The following is a 26,814-nucleotide window of genomic DNA, read 5'->3' on the forward strand; positions in this document are numbered from 1 at the left end:
CTGGTCTCCTTTGACAGGTCTGAAGCTAAGGAATATGAATCAACTGAACTGAACCTAAATGAACCAATTTTTTTGCTTTTAAAGAGTAAATGGAGATTCAATAAAGGAAAATTATGTTTTCATCCTCGACTGGTATAAAATCTATATTTATTATAGCAATATCTCCATCAAAATCATCATCCTGCAGCTAAATATCTTCTAACACACCTGGAATACAACTGTAACTGTAAATTTGATGAAAAGAAACTAATATACAACAGTTATTACCAAAAGCACTTCCATGCTTTATAGGCCCACAACTTGAGGACAGAACATCCTACAGGACTGTGTGGGCAAATTTGTGGTATATTGGATGTCTGTGTAGCTCCTACGGTCGGCCAGTAGAAGCCGATAAAGACCGTCTCTCCCAACACAACTCTTCTTCTCTCCTTCGTTTTAACGAGAGAAACGAAACTTAAGAGCTCAGCTATCGGGCAATACCAAGATGGCGGCCCACAGTGATCAGACACAGAAAACAGCTGTTTTGGTACTGAAAACAGCGAAAACAGCAAAAGTAAGTCAGCGCTTCTAACTGTAAATGTATATTGGTGCATTTGTTGTTATTATCTAGCTAATAGCTAATAACTGTGTGTGTTTAGTGATTTGAGTGATATGAGTTACACAGCTGATCAGAGCTGGAGCTGAGCTTTGTTTAGAGTAGTCAGACTGCAATGATGAGATGACGGATATCTGGAAGGCAATAACTGCAGCCATGCACAGTTATTATAGAGCAATTTATGTTGTGAAATAAGCTGATTTAGATTCTTGGTGTTTGATGTGTGTTTGGTGTGGAATGGTTGGTTTGACCTTCTAGCGGAGCTTCCTAGCTTCACAGAGGTGTGTAGCATGGATAGGGTGACAAAATACTAGGATCGTCCATGGATTTCCCATTTTCATTTTGAGGTGAAATTGCATACTACGTACAGGGACACCTTTCATACAGAAGAATAACAGACACGGACACATTTATTACATTAGTAGAAGAGACAAGCATTCCATAGAGGAAGAATAGAAACTGACACCATTTACAGAACACAGCAAGAGACAAGGACTACATTCACACAGAAGAAGAGGAGACAAGGACACCATTACATAGAGAAGGAAGAGAAAGGGACACCATTCACACAGAAAAAGAGACAAAATCACCATTGACATGGAAGAAGACCAGACAGAGACACCGTTCACACAGAAGGAGAAGAGACAAAGAAAACACACGTGTAGGAAAAGAAACAGGAGCCCAATTCACAAGTAAGATAATTGTAATATATTATATTTCATTATTATATAATTGCTGAAGCTTAGCTTTGCTTTAAGTGCTTCTGATCCACTCCTACACCAAGTGGTAAATAAAACCATTTGCACTCTCTTTGTCATGGGGAGTCACCTATGTCCTCAATGTTCTCTCCCTCCTTGTTTGTTGTCCACCAAAATGGCAAGGGACATAAACTGATCCAGATTTGATGGTTCCTCCCAGGAGATTAATTAATCCCTGACACTATCAATAAGAGATTCCCAACTTGGAGATCCTTGTTATTCCACCCACTCTCTCCAGCCAAAGCCTGGAATTTAATGGTCTGTTCCACCACTCTGCAGAGGCCTAGAGGAGAGAGAAGAGACGTCTGGCTGCTGCCTTACAGGGTGGTCAGAAACCTTCCTCAACTCCAGGATTGAAGGCAGCATAGGAGAAGCAAACAGCTGATTATTTCTCCCACACCGCTGAGCCCCAGGTGAGGACGGCTCCCTTCAGTGAGCCAAGCAGGTGGCAGATGCATAAAGGTTCAGAGGCATAGGTGTGGGGCTGCTATTTGAAAACTAATGAACGCTGGACCAGGAAAGCACAGCACATTGTTGGGTCTGGGCATGGAGGATTCCCTCTGTGTCTCCTATGTTCATACTTGTGGCCAGATCATATTGTTACAGCGAAGATAGTGAACCCAAGAGTGAGACACAGAAAGACAAGAGGCTAGAGCTACTGTATAATTTGAAAGGTGACTTTATTACATGGCTTAATGAATATGGACCGACAGATCAAACAGGGATTCAGCACTGAGAGGCAAAACCAAGAAGGACACTGCTAGAGACATGGACTGGAGCTGAGCAGACGGAACTGAGGGGGGAGCAGAAAAACTGTTAGGCAGGAGTCAACAGACAATAATCAAAAGTTCAAAACTCAGCAGGTACTACGATCTGGCAAGGTAAACCCTAACTCTAACCCCACATGCATGCTTTTATTGAGTAGATACTAGTGGTTTATTGACTGAAGTTGCTGACCATTGATCTATGCTAAAGTTAAATAAATCCTAGTGTAACAAGAGCAGTTGCTTGTGGTTATGTTTTGTAATAACAGCATATGACGGACAGTGCTCAGATTCACCCTTCATTGTCCACCTTATTAAAATAAGTAAAATAAGTGTTTAAATATTGGCATATCTAAAGGTGGGCGCTAACCCCATTTTGAAACAATTTTCACATTTTGTTATTGGTCTCTAATCCCAGGATAATGCCCCATATTAAATAATCTTTATTCATCATTTTTGAAATATTTACTTGAAATATTAACTTTTTATTTTTATATATTTCTGAAATATCTTTGATATTAGCTAATAACCCAACCTGCCCCTACCAGATCCCAACAGTAGTGTCACTATGTCTGTTTTCACAATAAAAGGCTGTATTTATTCAGTGTGTTCGAGTCCTTTCTACCTTCTGATGTGTCAAAATACATGTTAAGGCATGTAAGTGAATCATTACCCAGCCCTACTGTATATGCACCAGAATAATCTGGTAATTAGTCCAACCATTTGTGGTTTTGTCACATGTTTGTCTCCCAGTCAGCTCATGTTCTTTCTTTATCACTTCAGACCCAGTGAACTTTCAGCAGAATGACAACTGATGGACGGAAGGCAACAAGATTGTGAGGGGAGAGTAATCAGGACCAGCATCTGGCACAGTCGCATTTGCCTGCAGATGCTGGCAGCTGATTGGATGTCCTGGAAAGATCTTGTAGGAAATATCAGATCTGCCTGTCAAATATGATTAATGACCACCAGAAAATCATTTGAGCAGTTACAGAAATATTAACAAGCTGTGAATACCATCATTAAAGGAGACTGCCACTGTCAGTCAGAGTTATAGGTTATTTTCATCTGGGTGAATATACTTACACTGATATTCTGTAATCCAAGCTTGCGTAATTGTTTTGTGAATGTCTTAATGCAAACATGACAGTGATAAAATAAAGACACAACAAAGAGGAAGATACAGATGCATCACTAAAGTTTATGACAGGTTTATTTCCTAGAACATTTCTCTTTCTGGTGTCAGCTGATCAACAGGGAGGAGAGTGTCATGTAATGCTGCAGTGATATATAAAACATCAGCGCAGGCTCAACAAAAAACAGAAACTCTGACACAATCAAACTAAGGAGTCATGCCTTGATGGATTATTTTGCTCCACACAATAATGGAGGAGGCACAGACACTCATTTTTGCCATTAATATAACTTAATTTGGAGTAATATTACAATTCCAATAGAGTGAAATCCCATTTATTTGCTCATTTCAAATATGTAATACTTGATTAGTTTGAATTACTCTGCATTAAGCTTTGTGGCTGGTGAGACACTGCATGTGTGTCTAAATTGGCTGGCTGCCACTGCTTGAGAGAGAAGTACAAACCACCCCTACTTTCTAACCTCTGCACAGCTGGCCAATCACTGTGTGAAGTGGGTGGGATTGTCAGATTGTATGTATTGGAAAGTCCCACAGCAACCCCAATCCTGCCATCAGAAAAGGTGTTTGTGTGTGTGTGTGTGTGTGTTTGTGTTCATTTTGGGATTTAAGTGTAATCCAACCACGAAACTCAAAACTAGGAAGTATCCCCAATGCACAGTTAATTCATTAACAAAGACCACGCCTGCAACGATGCAGATTTGAGACAGTTTATTGCTTAAAAAGAAGCTGTGATGGGATTGTACAAAAAGAACGGATTGAGGGTCTGGAGGGTGGAATGATTGATGCTTAGATGGGGGAGAGGGTTGAGGGATGAGGGGTAGGGGTTGCGGTATGGTGGATGATGAGTTGAGGGAAAGACAGGTGAGGGATGAAGTTGTGAGGGGAGGAATCGGATCCGTAACTGCTGGATGCAGGAGTGAAGAGGAGGCCGATGTCTGGCAAGAAGGTGTGTGCGAACCAGTAGGAGTCGAGACTCTGAGTGGGGGAGCCGTCTCTTCATTGGCGGATGTGCGGAAACTAAATAAATAAAATATATTTTAAACCCCCAAAAGAACTTCAGGTGGAAAGGTGTGTGTGGGCATTTCTGATGTCGTTTAGATTGTTGCGAATGTAAGTGAGGTATACTGGTGAGGACCAGCAACCTAGAATTTTGATTATGTTGTCTGGGATTCCCTGCCTGGAGGCGGCGGAGGCTTCTCCAATCCGGAATGAATGCTTGGAGCATAGTTCGGGGGATATTCCAGAGGATCTTTGGGGGGAAAGCGTGGCTGGCTTGTCTGGAGTCCATGCAGAGACATATGGGTTCATATGGACTATGGTAAGAATTGAGTTGGAAGAGGTAGATGGGTTGCGGTAAATCGGACTGGTTGGTTTTGATGCATTTGAGGTGATAAATGAGTGTGTCTGTGGATTGTATGGAAATGTCGGCCATGGTAGAGTGTCGACTCCGATGGTAGTGGAGTGCCAGTAGAGACATGGATTCTAGGATTCTGTCCGCGTATGGAGTCAGATAACCAGATCGGAGGGTCTGGATGCAGCAGGCTAAGAGGTCTGAAGTGATGTTTTGGTAAGGGACGTGGTTGCAGAGGCCTTTGGTTAACATGCTAATATGTGAGTGGGACATAGCCGGGCAAGGTGCCCCTGTTGACAATTTGGTGGAGAAGTTGATTCCGCTGATGTAGACATGTATGGTGGAGGATTTAAGGGTAACACTTTCTATGAAGGGGCGGTGGTGCAGTGGTTAGCACTTCAAACCCTAGTTGCCCCGGCCTTTCTGTGTGGAGTTTGCATGTTCTCGCCGGGTGCTCCGGCTTCCTCCCGCCATCCAAAGACATGCAGGCTAGATTAATTGGTGTCTCCAAAAATTGTCCTTAGGTGTGCGTGTGAATGGCTGTTTGTCTATGTGTGGCCCTGTGATGGACTGGCGACCTGTCCAGGGTGTACCCTGCCTTTGCCCAATGTTGGCTGGGATTGGCTCCAGCCCCCCGCTGCAATTGTCCACTGCATCTGTTAGGGCATGTCCATAGGCTCGCCATTGATCTGTGACAACATCTGAGCCTCTTCTTACATGATGTTGGTCGGCAACAGGTCTTCTCTTGAGCAATCTTTCACCACCCTGAGAATGAGTTTTCTTGGTGTAATTATGTTGTGTTTTTGTGCTAAACTGCAAAATTTTCAAAATTCATACAGATTGTTCATAAATGAAGAAACATAAATAAAAGTTGTTTTCCTGCGAAAAACTCACTTTACTTAAAGCAAACAATTACATGTTATAAGGTCTTATAATTAGTTCATATGGTATTATGTCCACCTGTAATATATTATAAAGGGATAGATATTTTAACACTTTACTTAAAGCAAACAAAGACATGCCACATAACTTTAAACATTACTATAAGCTATTCCATTTTATATCACTAATTGTAAATGGTGACTAAAGTGTATTCATAACGAGGCTGAGTCGGTGATTATATTGTGTTATGGAACATGGTCGGAGATTCGTGATGCACATTGATTTAAACTGGTATTACTATTAGTTATAAAACATTAAATCAAAAGGTCATAATACGTTTTGAACTTTGCTATAGCACCTAATGCATGTTTGTTGATTATAACAATTGTTATAATGTCTTATGGACGCATTATATTGTGTTATAAATATATGCATAAGTCATTATAGCGATGACCATCATAGAAAGTGTTACCGATTTAATCTTGAGATTGGAATGGGTGAAACTGATTTTGACATTGAGAAAAGGGAATGGAATGCCATGGGAGGCATGAAAAGCTTTGAAGCAATTCCATAAGGTCAGGTAAGAAGAAAGCGTCCCGTGAGCGACGTTGTTGAGGATTGCCATCTCGGGAAGTCATTATCAGGCGTTCTAGCCATGTCGTTAGTTGAAAATGGTCGCTGAAAACGGTGGGACTCGAGTCAGAAAGGGATCGGATACTGGCGGCAATTACATGAATTTCTGAAAGGAGAAACAAGAAAGAGAGTCAGCAATTATGTTTTTGTGGCCTGGGGTACGGGAGGCTTGGATGATGAATTGGTGCTCTGTTGAAACCAAGGTGAGCCTTCGCATGAATTGCATTATGTCTAGGCAACAGGACCATACTCGGTTAACTATGTCTACAACTGCACTATTGTCGGAATAGATTGCAATGGTTTTCTTGGACCATTTGGACACCCAAAGAATGGCTGCGATAATGACTGGGTACATTTCGTATATGGTGGAAGAATGAGAGAGGGCTGAGAATGAGAGAGGGCTGAGAATTCAAGCGGCCATTCGGCTGAGAACTGCTGACGTAGTAGCCACCAATGAATGTGGTATGGCTTGAAAGCATAGGTGGTGTGTGTGAAGCCTTGTATGAGGTAACAAATTGATGATCTGGTTGATTGTTTAAGGCTATGGCTAGTGCACGGATTTGAGTGGGGGTGATGAGATATTCACACATGCTGTGCTTGGTTGGGTTGTGGGGACAGGTTGTTCTGGCGTGGGATCCGCTACAGAAAGAGCATGTGTGAAGGAATCTGCAGCTCGAAGCGGAGCAGTCTAGATTGTTAAAATTGTCTGGAATCGCTTAAAGAGGACTGGTCTTCCTTTCTTATCCAAGCCTTGTGGGAGAGGGCTGCGGGTGGTAGGCTGTGTGGTTGTGCTGGTTTAGGAGTGATTGACAGTGAGGGAGCTCTGAGGGGCAGGCTGTGGGAAACAGTTGAGTTTTGAAAGTGTGGAGCTGGGGTGCCAGGCAGAGAGACGCCGACGGTGCATGCTGAGGCTGGATGTTAAAGGAGGCTTCGGTTCAGTTGTATATGTTGCCGACCAGCTTGGCAACATGACTGGAGCAATAGTTTCAAAGTGGTGAGTTATTAATCTGTAACAAATTTATCTTTCATCCATAAAGTTTTAACTGAGCTCTGTCTCTACCTCACAGTAACAACTTGATGTCCATTTACTGACTGGAGGGTAGCTAGTTTTTGGAAGGGAGAGGAGAGGTCTGTGCTGCAGCTCAGTGTTTTTCTACCGGTGTTGAAAGCATGTCGGACTAGCTGCTTGGCGAGCGTTATCTGACATGCATTTTGCTTTCATCCCTGTGACATCTCAAGGATGAAAGGGAAATGGCAGAACTACAAACCAGCCATTTTCAGTCAGTTCAGAGCAGTTTTCTGTGGGAGATGGGAACTCCCTATGGGGTGGACTTTGGGATTTTTCACTTTGCAAACCTATTACATGCACAAAAAAGGTATATAACTCAATAAAGTAGAAGGGAAAAGCCAAAAGTTCAATAGGGAGAGCGGTTTGCAATTCTCTGGGAATAAGCGGGTTGTGTAAGGATGGGTTAATCACTGAAGCCAATGTGGTTGCTGGCGAGAATCTGTTGCCTGAGCGAGGGTGACACTGGGGATGGTTGGATTAGGGCCGCTGGGCGCACTGGAGGTGTTGTTGAGGCTAAGGTGAAGTGATTAGACAGGGGCGGATATATGAAAAAAAAAAGAGGGGTGCATTAGAGGAGAGAAAAGTCACATTGGATGCATTTGGGATATGGGGAGGGGGAAGTGGGTAGGGTAGGGGGAAAAAGATAGACAGGAGGAATAGTTTGGCCGATGGCACTGCCGTGGGTCACATGTGTATGTGCGGTCTGGGTAGCTGTGGTAGCCAGTGTCGAGGTAGGAAGAACTGATGAGGCCAGAGGAGATGGGATAGAGAACAAGTGAAGAAGAAAGGATGCTAGGATGGAGGGAGGTATGTGCTCGGGTTGATGGTGAAGCTTGAGAAGTAGAGAAGGAATGAGAAAGACGTTGGGGTGCATCAGGGTTTGATATGACCTGGCCCTGTGTGAGGGCTGATGTGGGGTTTGTATTGAGCTTGCGATGCGCCGTGGTGTTGTTGGCGTTGTCTCGGAAGTGCTGGGGTATCTCGGCGTTGGAGAGATTTGTGTTTTAGCAAGTCCTTATACCGTTGGAAAAGTTTTGCTTTTTTGTCGGAGTGGTGGAAAAGAGATGTTTTCTGGTTGAGTTCTTGTTTGAGCTGAACGACTGTCCACTTGGAAAGTTTTGGAGTGGCGGGACAGTCGGATTGTTTGTGGGTAGCGATAGCTGAATGGCTGAACGCAGCCGACGTTTCAGACGAAGTTGTTCGAGAGAAGGAGAAGACTCTGGTATTTTTGATGTTGGATGGTCTTCGTACATATCGCTGTCCATTGGATTATGAAGGAGTTCGGGGGCCATTGTTGGAGGTAAGTGATTTTGTTTGTTTGTTTTTTTTTGGTAGGAAGTTTGTCACAGCTCATAAGAAAGCTGAGTCAAGAGGAGGTGAAAGGAAAAGGTGTGCTTAAGTACTTGGTGTGCGGAAATGGGATGAGTTTAAGGCGCGGTCTTCGAAGTTTACTGGTTGAATCCTTGACTGATTCCTGGAATAATGTAACAAAAAGACTTGCCAGGCTTCTGGGGACAGACACGTATCCGAGTTGAACTCTGACTTTTACACTGAGCAAATGGCAAGATGCTTACAGGGGTCGTCAGGTTTGCTGACGTGCTTCAGTAAGCGTACTACTCATTTCCGTTTCCGGTGCTTGTGTGTTGGTAGTTGGTAAATACCAGTTAAATTTGTTGGATTTGTCATTACAGTGCCTAACTATCCACTTAACACATTCTTACAGTAGTTCTGCCTAAGCACTCACAGTTCTTTCCATCTTCTTCTTGTGGAGAACCTACAGCCTGCTAACATGATTTGCTTCATAAGCTTTCTACTGAAGCAACAGTCTGTCAACTGCTATTTTAACAGGAAAAGGTGAGCAACGAGCTGGATTCACCAAACTTCTTGATACTAATGAATGTCAGTTAGGTAGGTGAGAACACAGGAAGAGTATATATATCTGGACAGCAGCGCAGTTCATATGGGGTATCTCCCCTCCCTTCTCCTTCTAAGTAAGACAAAGAAAGAGAACATGCATGGGGAAAAATCCTCCCGGTGTGGATGATGATGGGTGTTTCTGATGTAGCATCCAGATCTGCTGCACAGATTGTGTCGCTTTAAGATAAGAGCAGTATTAGCAGTGTCAGCTACATTTTCCAGAAGCGTACTTCCGGCCAATTGTGTGTAACAGCACATCCAGCCAAATCTCAGGAAAGATAAGACATATGAGCACATACAAGCCGCTCCAAGGGATCCTCTTTGCCTGTTTCACTGTGGATGAGAAGATTCTACATGGACACACAAAAGAGACAACTTTAGCCTGTTTTCTGCTACTGTTTTATTTAATTTGTTCAGTACTGGAGTTTCATGGACCAAAAACTGGCACAACACTGCGTTACAGTTTCTTTCTTTGGGTACAACCGACTAACACAAACGTTAAAATTATTCCTCTACAAATTGGACTAAAGCACATTCATACACAGTCTCTTTCGGTATCTCAGGCGCCCAGCACAAAAACTCACTGACCACATTCACACTTACTGCACACACAGTCATTCTTACAATCTTTCTCTCACACACACATTCATGATAAAATACATTCTCAGAAAAAAACAGTCAATTATACATTTTAGAGCATTTCATATTGTTTTGTTCATAACACTCATATTGAAGAGTGGCCACCTCAAATAGGAAGTAGGCCATACCATAGCATGTCTGTGTGTCAGCTATTTGGCAAGAGCTGGAAAAAAACCTAACGACAGCTTTTATTCTGGGAAACTGTCTGACCTCACTCACATTTGGGGTCATGTTTGATTATCAACCAATAAAAATATGTTTTTAAAATGATTTCCCATTTAGGTATTAGTTCTCTCAACTACTTAATATCGTATTTTGGAATAAAAATACGTTTAGTGATATGCAGGAACATACTTGTGGTTTTGCTTGCTTCAGCCCATTACAACTACATGACAGACTATTTTTTGACCTTCTAGCCATATTGACAGACTAGAAAAAATCAATCACTAGGAACATTTAGTCACTTTTACAACATTTTCAGAAGACAAAAAACAACTAAATGTGGACGTCATGGACAGGAAAACACTTTAAGTTATTAGGGTCTGAGCACGAAAGTACCAAGGCCAATGGCTGCTGGCAATGAAAGTGCCAGAAACCTATTACTTTTGGTAAGATTATCATTTTACCGCCAGTAGAATTTGAGGGCCTTAGGATGCCTGAAAACTCATCAAAATTTGCACACATCTCAAACAAAGTTCTGAGTTTTGGGCATTTTGGGGAGCTCTAAAAAAATTAATGCCATGTTTGGGATAAAGTTGCTAAAAACTTTTTAGCCTTCAAACGGTTAGAATTGCTCACAGACTCACAAAACTTGGAACACAGGGTGTGAAAAATGGCTTGATTACGCCCCTTAATTAGTTTTTTTTTACAAAACAAAGCCCCCACTGTATGTTTTACCTAGATGTATGAAATTTGAGTCATCCCCTAAACTCAATTGGAAGTCAGCCATTTTGAATTGAATATGAAATTTACTTTGCCACAGTACTTTAACAAACTCCTAGTAGATAATTAATCTGATCAACTTCAAATATGGGAAGTGAAATCTAAAGACCTTAGTTTATCTAAAGTTTTTGTGGTTTCATCAAGTGGCGATGCGGTGAATTTCTGAAATAAGTAGGAGTGCTAACCAGTTTGATAGTAACTGGTAAATTGACTCCACGTTTAATTGTACAGCACATTTTGACAACAAGGCAATTCAAAGTGCTTTACATAAAACATAAAGCAGCATAGGGCAATACAGAAAGACATTTAAATACAGTAAAAAAGTTATAAAAGTTATAATAAAATAAAACAAGATAAAATAGGAGATTAAAAGTTAGTGTAGAGTGTAGTGTTTTAATTAATAAAAGGCAGCAGGAAAATATAAAAGTCTCCAGCCTTGATTTAAAAGAACTGAGCCTTTCAGCAGACCTGCAGTTTGTTCCAGATGTACGGAGCATAAAAACTGAATGCTGCCTCTTCATGTTTAGTTTTGATTCTGGGGACAGAACGCAGACCTGTCCCAGACGACGAGAGGATGGATGGTTCATAGATGGACCTGGATGGTTCATAACGAAGCCCTAAACCATTCAGTGATTTCAACCAACAGCAGTATTTTAAAATCAGTTCTCTGACAGGAAGCCGGTGTAAAGAACATCTGCACTGGAACAAATATGGTCACCACTTTAACCAAGTGTGGCAGGTAAATCTATTACTATTCCTGTAAAATTTGCCTAAAACGCCAATCCAAGTCATACCCAAAGTAAACTGAATGCGGTTCTTGAACCATGTTAAGTAAACGCATGGTTTTGGGCATTGCTGAAAGGTAACAATCGCTAGTGTCTAACCCAATATTCAGTACTGGAATTATTTAAAGTTAGAACACACTAAAAGGAATAAGTTTTTGTTTCCACTTTAACATATTAGCTAACACATGCATGCAGACAACTATAGCTGACACTGTTTTTCTTAAAAAAAAAAATCACTACTAGCCGGTAGCTTCACGAAGATGTTTCTTTTTGCTGGTAGATCATGAACTATTTAATTGAAGTTGAATTTTATTCTGCAAAATTGGTTGCAATTGGCTCCGCCTACCCACAAAATAATAAGGGCTGGTACTTCCTTATAGCGTGGGCTCTCGTTGGCTATTGTAGGCCGTGGACAGGACATGTCAGCTCCTATTGGGTGGTATTAGGTGTCAATCAAAAGGTCAGAGTTCCTCAGCCATTTTTTAATGTTGTTATTACAGTTATCATGAAATATAAGCCATGTCCGCCGGCAAATATGAAATGATTTAGAAGCAGTCCATGGAAATTTATTAATGGAATAATGTGTTTTGCTAATGTTTTTACTGGATTGGCTCGTCTGGACCTTTGACAACATAACAACACCGTTTTTGGTCGTATATAATCAATCGGTGGATTACTGTGAGGCTTCATAGGTGAGTCCCATCAATTTTGATTGTAGGTGGGTGATCTGACAGAGGTGCTGATTTTACCCACTGTATTAATTGTATCTTGGATTGCATTAGTCGAATCACAAGGATTTTAGCTTTCCAAAGGGTATCTTGTGAGTATGAACTTAAACATAGCAGTCGTGTGCACATAACAAAAGCTGAAATTGTGCTTATCTCCAGAGACTGATTTTTACAGTGTACTGAAATGAACTGAAACCAATTGCTGCCTGGAAAGAAGAAAACCTGAAATCCTATTTAGAAAATATTAACCAGTATAAATTGTTTTTAATTAATGGGCTAAAACATGCAAAACCTCTAGTATGGGCCTTTAATCTATAATCATTGGGCTTAGATAAACCCTACATTAGCACTTAACTCCCTCATCAAAGACTAGAAACTTTCTCTATTCCTAAATGACACTGTTAACAAGAGTTTACCAACGAGAAGAGATTTAACAACTGTAATATGCATTTTTATTATTTGTCTGGGGAAACTCGCTTCTTTATGAACAACACACAAATAGTGTGTAATTTTCATGGCTTACAGTCGAAGCTGCAAGCTCTACAGACACACAGACACTCGATTGTATCCCTGCCACTACATTCACCACCAGTCATATCATACACGTTTTTCAACTCCACTTGCATTGTGCAGATATAGAGCCCATCTTCAATATGCGGTATAGGATTTCATAGACATATTAGTACCAATGGGAATGACACAGAAACATTTATTTGGGTTATAAAAGAAAAGCATAGTATACACACTATACTTTCTATTTAATGGAAAGAAATTGCATCTGGGTGAATGCAGATATTTTAGAAACAGGCATATACTGTAGTAACTGTAGTAGCATGTATGTAACGCCATCATACAAGAAGCCTTTATGATGATGCTTCTTCTCTCTGGCAGCGATAGGACATGTTTGAGGGAGAAAGCAGGACTGGGCAGTGAAAACACAGACACACTGTAGTGGTGGTGGCAACTCTTAGTGATCCAATGCTTTATGCTTTACTCTGTGTGCATTGGTTTTCCAAATAGTCTCTGCTTTTGAGATGCTGTAGCTCGCTGTGTGTGTAAATGGGGCTTGACGCTACTGTAACTGAAAGATGTTGGGTAACTGCAAGATGCAGAGTGGGAGCATAACAGGAGACACAGTTGTCTTTCTCTCATTGCCGCCACATGTGGCACATTTCAAAACAACACAAAAACAAATACGTAACTTAGATCTTTTTTTCCTACAGTTTAAAATATAAAATTCAAGTGCAATTAAAGTTCCAAATATTAGCTACATCACATCCATTTCTCTCTAAAGTAACAATCTGTTACTTACAGGTAGTTTATCTCATCTTGTTATATATATTTTTTTATCATCAAAAAAATTACAATATAGACTTTCTGATTCACCCCATTTAATCTTTCCCTGTGCTCCAACAGATAAAGGATCCACTGAAGTGGAATGGTTTAGATTTCCCCACTTTAACATTTTTTTTCAAATCACTTTCCATGTTAAAATAGGTTTTAAGTGCACCTCTTCTCTGTCTCGTGCACATCAGGGCCAATGAAGAAATCCAATTTAGGATACATCCATGTACACTGTGTGGGACAATACATCTTAGCACATCAACACCCGTGCATGCCCACACAAACATACACATCTTACACATTTGTGTACATTGTATCTAAAACATCTGTGAAGTGGGCTTCTGCAAGTTCTGACATGTTCAGTATAAATATTATAAAAACAAACACAGAAAACAAAGCAGAGCAAAATAAAATGAGAGAGGTGGAAAATGTGAAAGGAAGTTTGCAGAAAAAAAGCTGTGAATGAAAGTGCAGAAATCTAGGAATGGTTGGGAGAGAAGAAGACAGGGTATATAGTGTGCAGAAATATGGTTTGACCGATATATTGGTTTGGTGATATTGGCCTTTTACTAAATACCGGGAGTACCACTTTACGATAATTTGTAGCCTACTTAAGAACGAGACTTTAGGAATGCAGAATTCTTAACTTTTTCATGCTTTACATATTGCTTATACACAATTTCATGGGAGTAGTTGGAAATATTGGGAAATTTACCTCATTTTCTGTCATCTCTCTACTGGTGCTATCTAATACAGAAATTTTAAAAAGTTATTGGATGGTGACTGCCAGTGTAGCTTGATTTGATTTTAAGCTAAAAGACAAACCAAGTTAGCTTTACAAAGGATATACACAAATCAAAGGGACATTTCACTTAAACATGGGCTCATACCTCTGTTCATCTACGCAATATAACAGCCCATTTCTGGTCTGTAAAGCTTTAATGAATAATGAAAAACCAATAGCAGCCATTAAGGCCAAAATATCAACCAGTCACCACTGATCTGATACAGATTCTTCCCCTGACTACAGCTAGGGAAGCCAAACATGCAATGAAATTGAATTTTATTTGTAAAATGTACTGATTTTATATATTGTTCAGCAACCAATTTGTTAGTCAATTATAACAGCTAATAAAACATTTGATATGCAGTTTTAATTAACAGTTAGCTGTGTATATTCTTGTTGTTCTTCTCAGTGACAACTATTAATAACAGCTTGTTACTGTAATTAACCTTAGACAAAGGACGTAAAGGTCAGCTATACTGTGTCCGAGCATGTCTCTGTCGTCCTATATTTATAGGGGGATTTTGTTGGGGAACAATTTTGTATTCAATTTTCCATTAGAACATGCATCACCAATATTGGCAGATATTGCACTTTCACTGATGTAGCCTACAGGTGGTGTGAGCCACCCTGCCTAAATCTTTATGTTACCAAACTGAGAAAAAGACACTCGATACTTGTACATGTTTGGTATAAAATGGTCAAATTTAAAAAGCAATATATATACACACACACACACACACACAAAATGTATCTTCTGCTACATTATAAAAATATCAATGCAGGCCTTCAAAAATCCATATCGGTCAAACCTTATACAAAAGGCTGCACTAACTGAAGGGAAGGATGTCTGTTAGTGATGTACTACTAATTAAAGGGGCCAAAGATGGGGAAAGGCATTATTTGATAAATACAGGAAGTGAAGATGTTTAATCATAGAACGGGTACATCAAGGGGAGAAGTGGGGGGTCTTTAGCAAGACAGTGGAGAGGCCTCGTCTATTTGTATGGCCGTAGGAACCTGGTGACTTTGGAGCGCAGCAGCTTGATGAAGGAGCGAGGAAACATCTCTTTGGATTCCTGTGCTGTGTACCTGAAGTAGTTCTGGGGATGGGCCAGCACATCAAACAGGGCCTTTATCAGCTTCTTGTCCTATAGGGAGGACACAAGGGCAAAGAATGTCATCCCACTGAACCAATCATATGAAGTAAGGGTTTTTACAACCAGTTTTTTTGAATGGTAAATGTAATTTCTAAGAGTCAAACACTAAGAACCGTACAACCATACAGCTGGTAATGTACTGTATCCTTAAATACCTTCAGTATCTCCTGGTGGTTCTCAGAAGCGTAGAGCCTGCCATCTCGCACTATGTCCTCTATCAGCTGCTGGTAGTCCTCTGGAACACAACAATAAACAATAAAAGGATGGAGGGCACAGTACAGTCACTAATAGCAAATAATAATTCATGATTCACAAGGAAATTCATTTATTTTTATTTTTTAATTGTCAGGAACTCACTCATGGCAGCATGTATGTGAGATTAGATCCAACTCAACTGTCTGAACTGTTTTGCTGAAGATGACTCACCATCATAGGTGACATATGGAACTTGGAAGCCTTTGCCACTGTTACCCTCGTTGGTCTTAAACTGAATCCAGAGCTTGCGAGAGCGAGAGGTGAAGGCGATAGGTCGCTCATAGGTCTGACATGTCTCATAGGTGGTGATGGAGGTGGGAAGGGCTGGAGGAATAGTACAAACACATTAGAATTGTGCTCTTCCACATCCATAGACTTCCTAGGACCAAGGGCGCTTTCAAACCTGTAGTTCATTTGCTCTGGTCCGAATAAGTGGATTAGTTGATAAACTTGTTGCATTGCCCCCCCTTGATTCGGTTTATTATCAAATGGGAAAATAATTAAACAAACCAAAATGCTAAAAGCCACATGACAATGTTCTTCCAATTTGGTAAGATGTGTCTGGGAGGAGAAAAGTAAACTGTTGGGATTAGTGCATTCTTCTGTGAGAAAGCACCTCTCACCTTTATGTACCGTTGCCTCAGTTGTTTTCCTTCAACATAGCACTGTTCAGTGCCTGTTGTATTTATTCTCTGTCTAGCTGCAAGCAACTCTTGATTTTGCTCATCTGGATCCCACCCAAAGACTGTATATAAAGAATGACGATATGACAGCTCCCCAAAAGTGAAGTCAAAACATCCCAATGCCTGTCTGGTGGTTGGCTGCAGTATAGGTAGGTAGATAAACCCCACCCCCTACATTTTAGCAAATAAGACATGGGCCAAACTAAAGCACATACATTTTTCCCAAAGATGGTTTCTGTCATTTTAGGTAGTTCTTATCATTGATGTTTGTTCAAGTGTTAATTTTTCTGAAGAAGAACACAGCAGAATTCTTTAAGACAGACTGAAGCTAGTAGTTTGTTGCAAATCCCATTGGAACATTTTTCTAATCAAAGACATTGCACGTGTAAGAGTTGAGAGATTGTTTTGTCAACTGCTGTTTCCAAGACTACAGCAAGTCCTAGACGTGCTCAGAATATACATCAGGACATCTAAGCAAGCTATCTGCTGATGAAGACCATGTGATATGACCAAAAGCCCCAGAAAACACAAGTAAGTCGACCTTGAATTGAGATTGTTTTGTCAAATGGTCTGAAATGACTTAAATCAAAGTGTGGTACTGTTCAGGCATAATTAATCATTAACAGTGTAGAACAACTGTTATGCAGAATCAAAGATAGAGATAAAATGTTAATATTCAAGCAAAACCTGATTGCGCACACAGGAACACACAGTACATTGTTCTCCATTATTTTTGTGTAGATTACGCAAAAACCCTGCTGCCCAGTTACAGATGTTAATGGTCACATTTTGACTCTTTAATGACTTCATTCAAATTTTGCAATGTAAATGCAGTAATCTTATGTTGCTTAATATATGAGCATAATCTAAACCAGTAACTTCTTCTAGTAACGTAACATACAGACTAAATAAATCTGTCAGATAAGTTCTGCTCTGGTTAAAAATCTATTTATGAATTCAAACTTTTTACCACTCTTCCTCATGACCAGTACATCTCCACACTCATCCTCAATGGGAAGGAAGATCTCTGGTACCACGATGAGAATCCGCCTCTTGTGTGGTGGGTTGATGGTCCAGACACAGTCCACATTGGATGGGTAATCTCCAGGGTAGTTAGGAGACTCAATGTAGCCTGTGTATTCTCCTAGCTCACCTCCACAAAGCTGGTCTGATGGCAAAATAATAGACACACTGCATATAACATTTCAAAACAACAGCACTATGTCTGACCTACCATTCCCTGCCCATACTCCCTGCAGCTAATTCGTCTCTGGCACACATTAGAAATCACTCTGGATAAGAGTTTCAGTTAAATATATTAGAAGCAGTCTAAATGTAGATGTTGTGGAGCATTACTTTTGCAATGGGAGACGTTGGTGGCACCATCAAAGTCAGTGGTGGTGTTCCCCGGGCAGGTGATGCAGTAGTTCTGCCCAAACTCGGACTGGTAGGTTCCTGCTGGGCAGCGGATACAGCGGTGGGTACTGGAGTTGTAGTAATGTCCAGGAGCACAGTGCACTGAGGAGGAACAAGGAGGTATACACAGAGTAAACTGAATGAAAGGAAAAACACACAAGCTGTATCACAGCTGTGCTATTATTAGCACATTATTATTGCATACCCGCATATGCAAGGCATCGCGGTTCCCAGTACCCAGTAGTTGTAATCGTTCTGGTTTTCATTATTATTTTTCCACGAAGAAACTGATACTGCAGCCTAGATGTTAAGTGCTACAGACACGAAACTCATAGGGTAGGTCCAGGTCACCGCAGCAACCGCAGGCGCAAAAATTTGCACACTTCTACCTCTATAAGCAAGGTCAACGCGTTCGGCCTCGGAACTCCTGCCTACGAGGACGCATATCAAAAACCTTATATCCACATATATGTTCGGGGGATCGAGCTGAATCTCCTGGTATAGGCCCATTTACGCCTAGACTTTTGTTTCGCTACATTGCGAAAACTGAAAAACCTATTTTAATTAACTTCTCCGAAGCCACAAGTCCGATCAGCACCAAACTTGGCACAGATAATCTCTGGACCAAGCTGATGAAAGTTTGTAGAGGAAATTTTGATCTGACTAAAAATGTCGCAATTATAGGCTAACAAATGTTTGCGAAAAACGCTAAAAACAGGAAATGACATCATATCTTCGCTTTGGAATGGCCGATCAACACCAAATTTGGAATATTAATGTGGGACGCCCCCCTGAGGGCCTGTGCAAAATTTGATGCAACTCGTCCCCTAGGTGGCGCTATTTCATTCAAAAAAATTGTTCCTCTATAACCACAACTCACATTGACATCAATCCACAGCCAAATTGTTCATCATGGTCCCCTTACTACAGGCACCAAAGTTGACCCAAATATGCCCAAAGGTGGCGCTGTTATTGCAGATTAAAGACGTCAAAAAAAAACCCATTCACTTGCATTTTATATCTCCATTACCACAAGTCTGATTCATACCAAATTTGGGGCAATTGTTCACTATGGGGCCCTGATGAAACCTGAAAAATTTCACAACTCCGTAACCGCAAGCCCCTTTCATTTATAACTCTTCTCATTTATTCTCCACGGGTCCCCCGAGCCGCAGCGGGGCGCCCAGGCCGACTCGCGCGCCCTCCGCGGGGCCAGGGGGGGCGGCTTGTGCCGGGAGGCTTGGACCCCGCTTATAACTGCTTCAAGTTACAGTTCACTATTATTATTACAAAACAGAGCAAAACAAAAAACAATATATAACATATATATAACATATAAAAACAAAGTACATAACCCTGTCTAGATGACATGATCTACATCTTATACACATCTGCACACTACTTTATGAGAGTATTAACAATGAAACTGCTGACAAATGGCTTCACAAATGCCAGTATTAACATACACAGTTTTGAAGAGGCAGATAAAAACCATCAATTACAGAGAACGTCAAGCAATCTAATCTCAGAATCAGCTTTATTTGCCAGGTATGTGTACACATACGAGGAATTTGACTCTGGATTGTACATTGTTCATGATGTGCTTATTTATACAATAATACAATAACACAATAATACAGTATATAAAATCAAACACAGGCTACAGTCTAGAGAACACATATATACGCTATAAACAAAAACAAAATAGACAGATAGAGATAATAGTGCAACAGTGCAATGAGCGCAAAGGATGCAGGAGTAAATTATTATTACCATTATTGTTATAATTATTATTTTGTACATGTCAGAGGTGGTTGTGATATACAGGTGCACATACACATACAAGCATACATGTACACAGTGTGAAGGAGCATAGTGCAAAGGATGCTGGAATAAATAAGTATAATGTGCAGGTGATATGTTCTTGAGGTAGGTGGATTTGGTATACAGTATATACAATATGAACAGCTCTGAAACAGAGAATGGTGAATAAATAATTGGTAACCAGTAAACGGGTGGCTGATTAGAGACAGAGTTACTGGGTTATTGCACAGGAATTGTTCCTGACATTGTAAGTCAGAAATCAGAAGTTCATCAGAGTGATGGCTTGTGGGTTCCTGAATCGGTTGGTTTTGGCGAAAAGAGGTCTGTAGCGCTTCCCAGAGGGGAGAAGTTGGAACATGTTTTGTCCAGGGTGAGATGGATCTGCAGTGATGTTTCCTGCCTGTTTCCTGACTCCTGAATGGAGGGCTGGTTGGCATGATATTTTCTGCAGTCTTGTCTGTCCGTTGTAGTCTGCTCCTGTCCTTTTTGGTGGCAGATCCAAACCAGACAGTGATGGACATGCAGAGGACAGGCTGGATGATGGCTGTGTAGAACTGGATCAGCAGCTCCTTAGGCAGGTTGAGCTTCCAGAGCTGGTGCAGGAAGAACATCCTCCGCTGGGCCTATTTGATAACGGTGTCCGTGTTGGGCTCCCACTTTAGATCCTGGGATATAGTGGATCCCAGAAACTTGAAGGATTCCACAGCAGACAAAGGGCTGTTCAGAATGGTGATGGGGGGCAGAGTGTGGGGGCTCCTCCTGGTGTTGAACGCTGAGCTGAAGTCCACAAACAGGATCCTTGTATATGTCCCTGGAGTGTCAAGGTGTTCCAGGATGTAATGCAGTCCCAAGTTGACTGCATCATTCACTGACCTGTTAGCCCTGTAGGCAAACTGCAGGGGGTCCAGCAGGGGGCCTGTAATGTCCTTCAGGTGGGCCAACATCAGTCCTTCAAAGGACTTCATGACTACAGATATCAGAGGGACAGGTTTGTAGTCATTTAATCCAGAAATGGAGGGTTTGAAGCAGGAAGGAACTTCACACAGTTCCAGTGATCTGTTGAAGATCTGTGTGAAGATGGGGGCCAGCTGGTCTGCAAAGATTTACAGGCAGGAGGGCAAGGAGCCTCCTGATCTTCTGCCTCTGGAAGAGCTGCTTCACTTACTCTTCACAGATCGTGAGTGCAGGTGAGGGGTCAGAGAGGGGGGGGTGACAGCGTGTCAGTGGGGGAAGGTGATTGTTTGAAGATGGTGTTGGAGTGGGGGAGAAGTGTGACTCTGGGCTTTTCAAACCTACAGTAGAAACCATTCAGCTCGTCAGCCAGTTGTTAAGTACCAGCAGTGTTGGGGGATGGTCTCCTGTAGTTTGTGAGTGTCCGCAGGCCTCTCCACAATGACGCAGGGTCGTTGGCTGCAAAGCTGTTATTTAGCTTTTCAGCGTAGCATAGCTTTGCAGCTTTGACCTCTTTAGTCAGAGTGTTCCTGGCCTGGTTGTACAAGACTCCCCACTTCTGAAGGCCTCCTCCTTGGTTTTGCTGTGAACCAGGGTTTTTGGTGGTTGTATGTGCGGAAGGTTTTAGTCGGCACACACATGTCCTCACAAAAACTGATAAGTGAGGGCTGCATGATTTCTTCAACACTGTGACATCTATACACCAACCTTCGGTTATGTAGAGACAGAGTTGTTTTTCCTGTGAGCTCCGTTACACGATCCGCAAGGAAGAGATTAAAACCCGGTAGTTGAAGTGCGCTGTCCGGGATGTGCTCGGTGAGCCAGGACTTGGTGAAACAGAGGGCGGCAGATCTGCAGAAGTCCGACTTAGTTCTGTTGAGGAGCAGTAGTTCATCCATTTTGTTGGCCAGAGAGCAGACGTTCGCCAGGTGGCCGCTGTCTCAGTTTAACCAGCGAGTCAGCACGCTTTCCCCTTCGGTTCCGGTTTCCGGTAGATCCCGTACAGAACTGTCGCTCCTCCAACTAATAACTCCGGGAAAGTTCCAGGTACGATAAGGAGTGGTGGAATAGTGTGAGCAGTTGAAAGTCCAATGTTTAAGAGCTCTTCTCTGGTAAATGCATCTAGATACTGTACTTGACGGCGCTGACAGAGCTAAGACCAGAGGAGGCGGACTCTGTTTACATCAATCATGCTTGGTGCAGCAGATGTGGAATTTTTAATGTTGAGATCTGCTGTTCACATTCCTCCAGATGCAAATTCAAAAAATGCACTATAGGAACTGTATAAAGTCATCAGCAGTCACATGACAAAACAACCAGATGGTGTTTTTATTGTAGCTAGTGATTTTAATCAACAGAGATTATAACTGTTTTACCTAAATTCCACCACACCCCCACCAAGGGAACACATACCCTGGACCCCATTTTGGTCTGTCAGACCATAATTCTCTGCTTCTCTGTCCCACTTACACCCAGCTGATAAAAAAGGTCAAACCAACAGTAAAACAGTCAAAGTCTGGTTGTCAAAGCGTTATTTGCACAGTACAAAATATTTTAATAAAAATACCGAAAGAAAAACACTGTCACTAGGTTTATGTTTTTGCTTTGCATGACTTAAAAGACCCAATCAGAAAGCCAAACGTCAGTGTCTGCGTAATTGTTTTAATGTCCTCTGTTTTCGTCTGTCCACACTAATAAGCTACCTTGGAGTTTTATAACGAAAACAGGGTCAGCAGCATTTTCTAGTAGTGTAGTAGTTTTCCGCCACCATAGTTAGCTTTGTACTCCCGTGTTACTTTCAGTAACAGTTCTACCTCTTTGTCTGTCCATGCAAAACAGGTGTGGTTCTTCATCTGTAGTAGTACTTTCTTCCATTGGAAAATCTTCTGCACACAATATTCTTCTTCTGTTTACACTGGCACGCGCATGCCCAGTGTACGTGAAAGGCCAGAGATCAACTCTGATACGCAGCTAAAACGCTGTTGTGGATGGAGATTGTTGAAAACCTAGCAGTGTAAATGTAATTCTCAGCACGTTTAATCCAGAACCCTGCTGAACATCATATGCTGTCACAGTCCCTCTCTCCCGCTACACTCATACCTTCTTACGTAACTCAAAATCGCATGCCTTTAAAATGTTTTTAAAGGCATTGTTTAGCCACTATCTCATTGTCTTAAATGTAATGGTGTAGTCTTTATAGAAACATAATCCTTCTTACCTTCATCTACTACATACATACTTAACATTTACATGTTAATAGGGGTGACCCCGAATAGTCGAAGATTCGATGTTTGGATGGGCAGAGCCTGATTCGACGGTCAGTCTCACCGTTGAATCTTCGCAGAGGCATTATGAAAGTAGGGTCATACCATTTTGGCAATATGGGAGAGCTCAACGTCTCATTTTACATAGAACTACCGGTTTTCTCCCAATAAGTTAAAGGAGACCTATTATACTGCTTTTCCAGTCCTATATTATAGTTCTATATCTATAGTCCTGTTTGGCGGCTTTGCATGATTCAAACTTCAAAAAAATAAGTCTCATACTAGCTCTCCATGTATGCCTTCATTTCAGCCTCTGTCTGAAACAAGCTGTAGATGCTCCTGTCTCTTTAAGGCCTCCCCTCTCAAAGCCCACTGTCTTCTGATTGGCCAAGACCTGAAGCATGTTCAAAGGCTGTTGTTGTCTCTGAGTGGTACAGACAGACTGAGCGTTGCTGTGCTGTTGCTGTGCCGAGCAAATGACCATATATGGAACATCGACTCCGCCTGGCTCTGTATGTCGTAGAACGGAGCCATTGGTAGAAAAAGCAGTTTAAAACAGGAGGAAATCTGAGGTTTTTGCTTTAACCTCATTATTTGAAGCTTTGACCATGTATAAAGGTTCAGTGTGTAAGATTTAGTGGCATATAGTGGTGATGGTTGTGAATTGCAACCATTAGTCCAGTCTACCACTGCCCCTAACCTTTCAAAGAGCGTATATATTATATAATATTGCTCCAATGCAAAACTTATTTGGCGACCCCTGAAGTATATTATTACTACTTTTTCTTCTTCTAACGTACGTATTCAACACAGTGATGAATGTCTACACTGCCTGAATTCTACCAGAAGTAGAACAAGAAGAATGTAGTGACAAAACACACTCTGTAGCGCTTTTCAGCTACTGTAGAAACATGAAGATGCAACGTGGCGACGTCCATGGAAGGGGGGACTCACGGTTTTGTAGAATGTCATTCTAAGGTAATAAAAACATAATGGTTTATTATGTAAGGTCTTTACACACCACTGAAAACATAGTTATGGATCTTATATTGCATTTCTGTCAATAGATACAATAGAAATATTACACACTGAACCTTTAACATGAACAGCCAACATTTTAACATTGTAGATAAGTCATAAAATATGGAAAAGCATAATAGATCTCCATTAATATACAGCCAATTATGATATAAATTTCAACATCTAATTCTGTAAATAATAATGTGAAAAGAAAGAAGCTTTTAATAAATCTTTTTAAAGAGCTTGAATAAATCCAAAATTTTAACCCTAGCCCTTAAGGTAGGAGTACGCTTCAGCGGGTGTGTGTTTGTGTGGCAGACGAGGAAGACAGACCATCAGCTCTATGGGTGTTGTGCCGAGTTGTCCGCACTTTGCGGGAAGATCGGATCATTATCACCATTAATGAACCACACAAAGAATATTATATCATTTTTAAACAGTTAACTGGAATAGACCCGCGAGGAACAGCGACGTGCATGCAGTTGTTGGCCGCACGTTCTGTACGCAAAACTGAGACCGGTGAATGGAAGACGAGCAGAGAGAAAATACTCAACAATAAGCATCGGTTTAACTGTAAATGTACCCTGTAAGTTACAGTGAAATGAACAGAGACTGCAGCTCTGCAGTTTCTCAAGATTAAAGCGGAGCTACCGTGCTTTTCACAAACTGGCTGTGACTCACAGCGTGAGAGTGGGTCCACTTTATTACTCTCACGGCATACACTGGTTTCGCATCAGTTGGGCAAAGTTGATTTGTACAGCAACGTTATCAGCTATGCATCTGTTTTTCATTGTGTGAAAAAATTTATATGTGGTGTGAGAGCGTGTGAAAAGTGTCAACTGTGTGACTCTGATGCTCACTGCGTGAGGGTTGGCAGCCCTAATGCTGACGCTAAGAAGGTACAATGTTTACCATGTTCACCATCTTATCACATCACCGTTTAGCTAGTTAACACTAGGTAATTAGCGCTAAACACAATATACAGCTGATACTGATGGGAATGTCATCCGTTTCGCAGGTAGTGGACAAATTCAAATGTTGACCTGATGATGGCTCTAGATAAAAAGTCAGAGGATCACCAAAATAATTACAATTCATCCTGCCTGAGAACATGTACCAAATTTTATGGTAACCCATCCAATAATTGACAAGACATTTTACAAAAAGCCATGCATGTTAACCTAATGGTGGCATTAGAGGAACAGTCAGAGGATTACCTGGGATCGACTAAAATTATTTTTCTGGGGGCCATAAAGTGTCCATAAGAAATTTATGGACACTTCATCTAGTAGCAATCTATCTAGCAGTTGAAACATTTCAGAGAAAAACTAATATTTCAACCTCATGGAAATGTCAGAGGATCATCAAAGATAGTCGGATTCATTCTCTGGGGACCATGAATGTCTGTGCAAAATTTCATCAAAAGGTATTTTTACAGTTGTCGAGATATTTCAGTCTGGCCCAAACTGATCGTCTGACGACCACCAGACATACAGACATTGCCCTCCCTAGAGCCATGCCTCTAGCATGGCTAAAATATTAAAACAATATATAGAATACTTCAGTATGGATTAAATAGTGCTGTCATAGGTATTGTAAATATCAGGGGTATAGAGTCACAGCTCTATTGAGCTATGTATTCCTATAGCGCTCGGTAGTAACAGACACTTTATTAGGTACACCTGTTTAATTTCTTGTTAACACAAACAGCTAATCAGCTAATCACATGGCAGCAACTCACTGCATTTAGGCATGTAGACGTGGTCAAGACAACTTGCTGAAGTTCAAACCAAACATCATGATGGAGAAGAAAGGAGATTTAAGTGACTTTGAATGTCGCATCGTTGTTGGTGCCAGACGGGCTGGTCTGAGCATATCAGAAACTGCTGATCTGCTTGGATTTTCATGCACAAACATGAGGGTTCCCCTTCGAGGGAACTCGAACTGCGTCGGTTACGACACTATGGGAACGCCTCTAGGCGAAGCAGGTCTGAACGTGAATGAAATCACTCCAATCCTATTGGCTTGTTGCTAGAACGGTAAGGTGTGAAGGAATAACCGGAGGAGTATAAAGCACACCTGTACACACTCATCATTAGCTTTTTTCTATTCAGCAGGCAGTATGTTGTTTGAAGAAAGCTCCAGTCCTACGAGCAGTATGTCTTACCTGAAGAAGAAGTCTACCAGCATGTCCGGCAACCAGATGTACAGAAGGTGTGTTTTTTTCTTGCCCTCGGTACATCACGGATGGAGATTCTCATGAGATGTGTGTCTCATGTTTGGGGATGGAGCACGCCCGGGCAGCTCTCGAGGGGGCTGCCTGCGCCCGTTGCGAAGCCCTTTCCGTGCGGGTACTGAGGTACAGCATGGCTCTCTTTTCCGAGGATGGCCGGATGTGTTTTCCCTGTGGAGCGGGCCCTGCGGCCCCACTCATGGGGTTCACAGCGTGATCTGTCGGAGGATTTCGGGACGGCTGAGGCTTTTTCCCGACCTTCATCCGCTGGCTCCGACGCTTCCTTTCCTCGTTCGGGAGCCCGTTCTCGGCTTCTCCCGCTCGTGGTTTGGATCCGGAGACGCTGCAGCAATCCGACTCCGAGGAGGCGGACGTGCTCAGTGCAGTGGACGATGACTTCCGGGTGTCGGGGCGGCGTCATCTGGCGGCGCCCGACTATGACGTGCTGCTGGAGGTGGTGACTAGAGCCGTGGCTAAGCTCAACATCAACTGGCCACAGGAGGAGCAGACACCACAGGCTAGTGGTAAGCTTGATGAAAGGTTTCTTAAGCACCACACGCCACCTCCACGCCGGTCTCTGCCATTCTTTCCTGATTTACATGATGAACTGATTAATCATGGGGCAGACCCTTCTCTACACGGCTTTCCACACCCCGATCAC

At 41.8% G+C, this 26,814-nt stretch overlaps 1 protein-coding gene and 1 long non-coding RNA gene across 4 annotated transcripts in view; one reads left to right on the forward strand and one right to left on the reverse strand.

Annotated features, from left to right (window-relative positions):
- Positions 1 to 461: 461 nt before the first annotated feature.
- On the forward strand, positions 462 to 3,182 carry LOC123984747. 2 transcript variants are annotated; one of them, XR_006828516.1, is made up of 4 exons: positions 462 to 553; positions 1,633 to 1,766; positions 2,067 to 2,234; positions 2,901 to 3,182. It is a non-coding gene; the product is annotated as an uncharacterized LOC123984747 (long non-coding RNA). The 2 variants fall into 2 exon arrangements; XR_006828515.1 differs by lacking the exon at positions 462 to 553 and adding an exon at positions 905 to 1,287.
- Positions 3,183 to 9,505: 6,323 nt separating this feature from the next.
- scube1 (signal peptide, CUB domain, EGF-like 1) overlaps positions 9,506 to 26,814 on the reverse strand; it is a 133,249-nt gene continuing 115,940 nt past the window's right edge. For both annotated transcript variants that reach the window (XM_046071836.1, XM_046071835.1), the window contains 5 exons: positions 17,802 to 17,963; positions 17,416 to 17,613; positions 15,934 to 16,086; positions 15,663 to 15,742; positions 9,506 to 15,498 (listed from right to left, as the gene is read on the reverse strand). In XM_046071836.1, coding sequence (XP_045927792.1) covers positions 15,346 to 15,498; positions 15,663 to 15,742; positions 15,934 to 16,086; positions 17,416 to 17,613; positions 17,802 to 17,963 — 746 coding nt within the window. In that variant the 3' untranslated portion in view covers positions 9,506 to 15,345. The remainder of the gene's footprint in view (positions 15,499 to 15,662; positions 15,743 to 15,933; positions 16,087 to 17,415; positions 17,614 to 17,801; positions 17,964 to 26,814) is intronic.

This window comes from Micropterus dolomieu, linkage group LG16, assembly GCF_021292245.1.
Source record: "Micropterus dolomieu isolate WLL.071019.BEF.003 ecotype Adirondacks linkage group LG16, ASM2129224v1, whole genome shotgun sequence".
NCBI classification, from domain to species: domain Eukaryota; kingdom Metazoa; phylum Chordata; class Actinopteri; order Centrarchiformes; family Centrarchidae; genus Micropterus; species Micropterus dolomieu.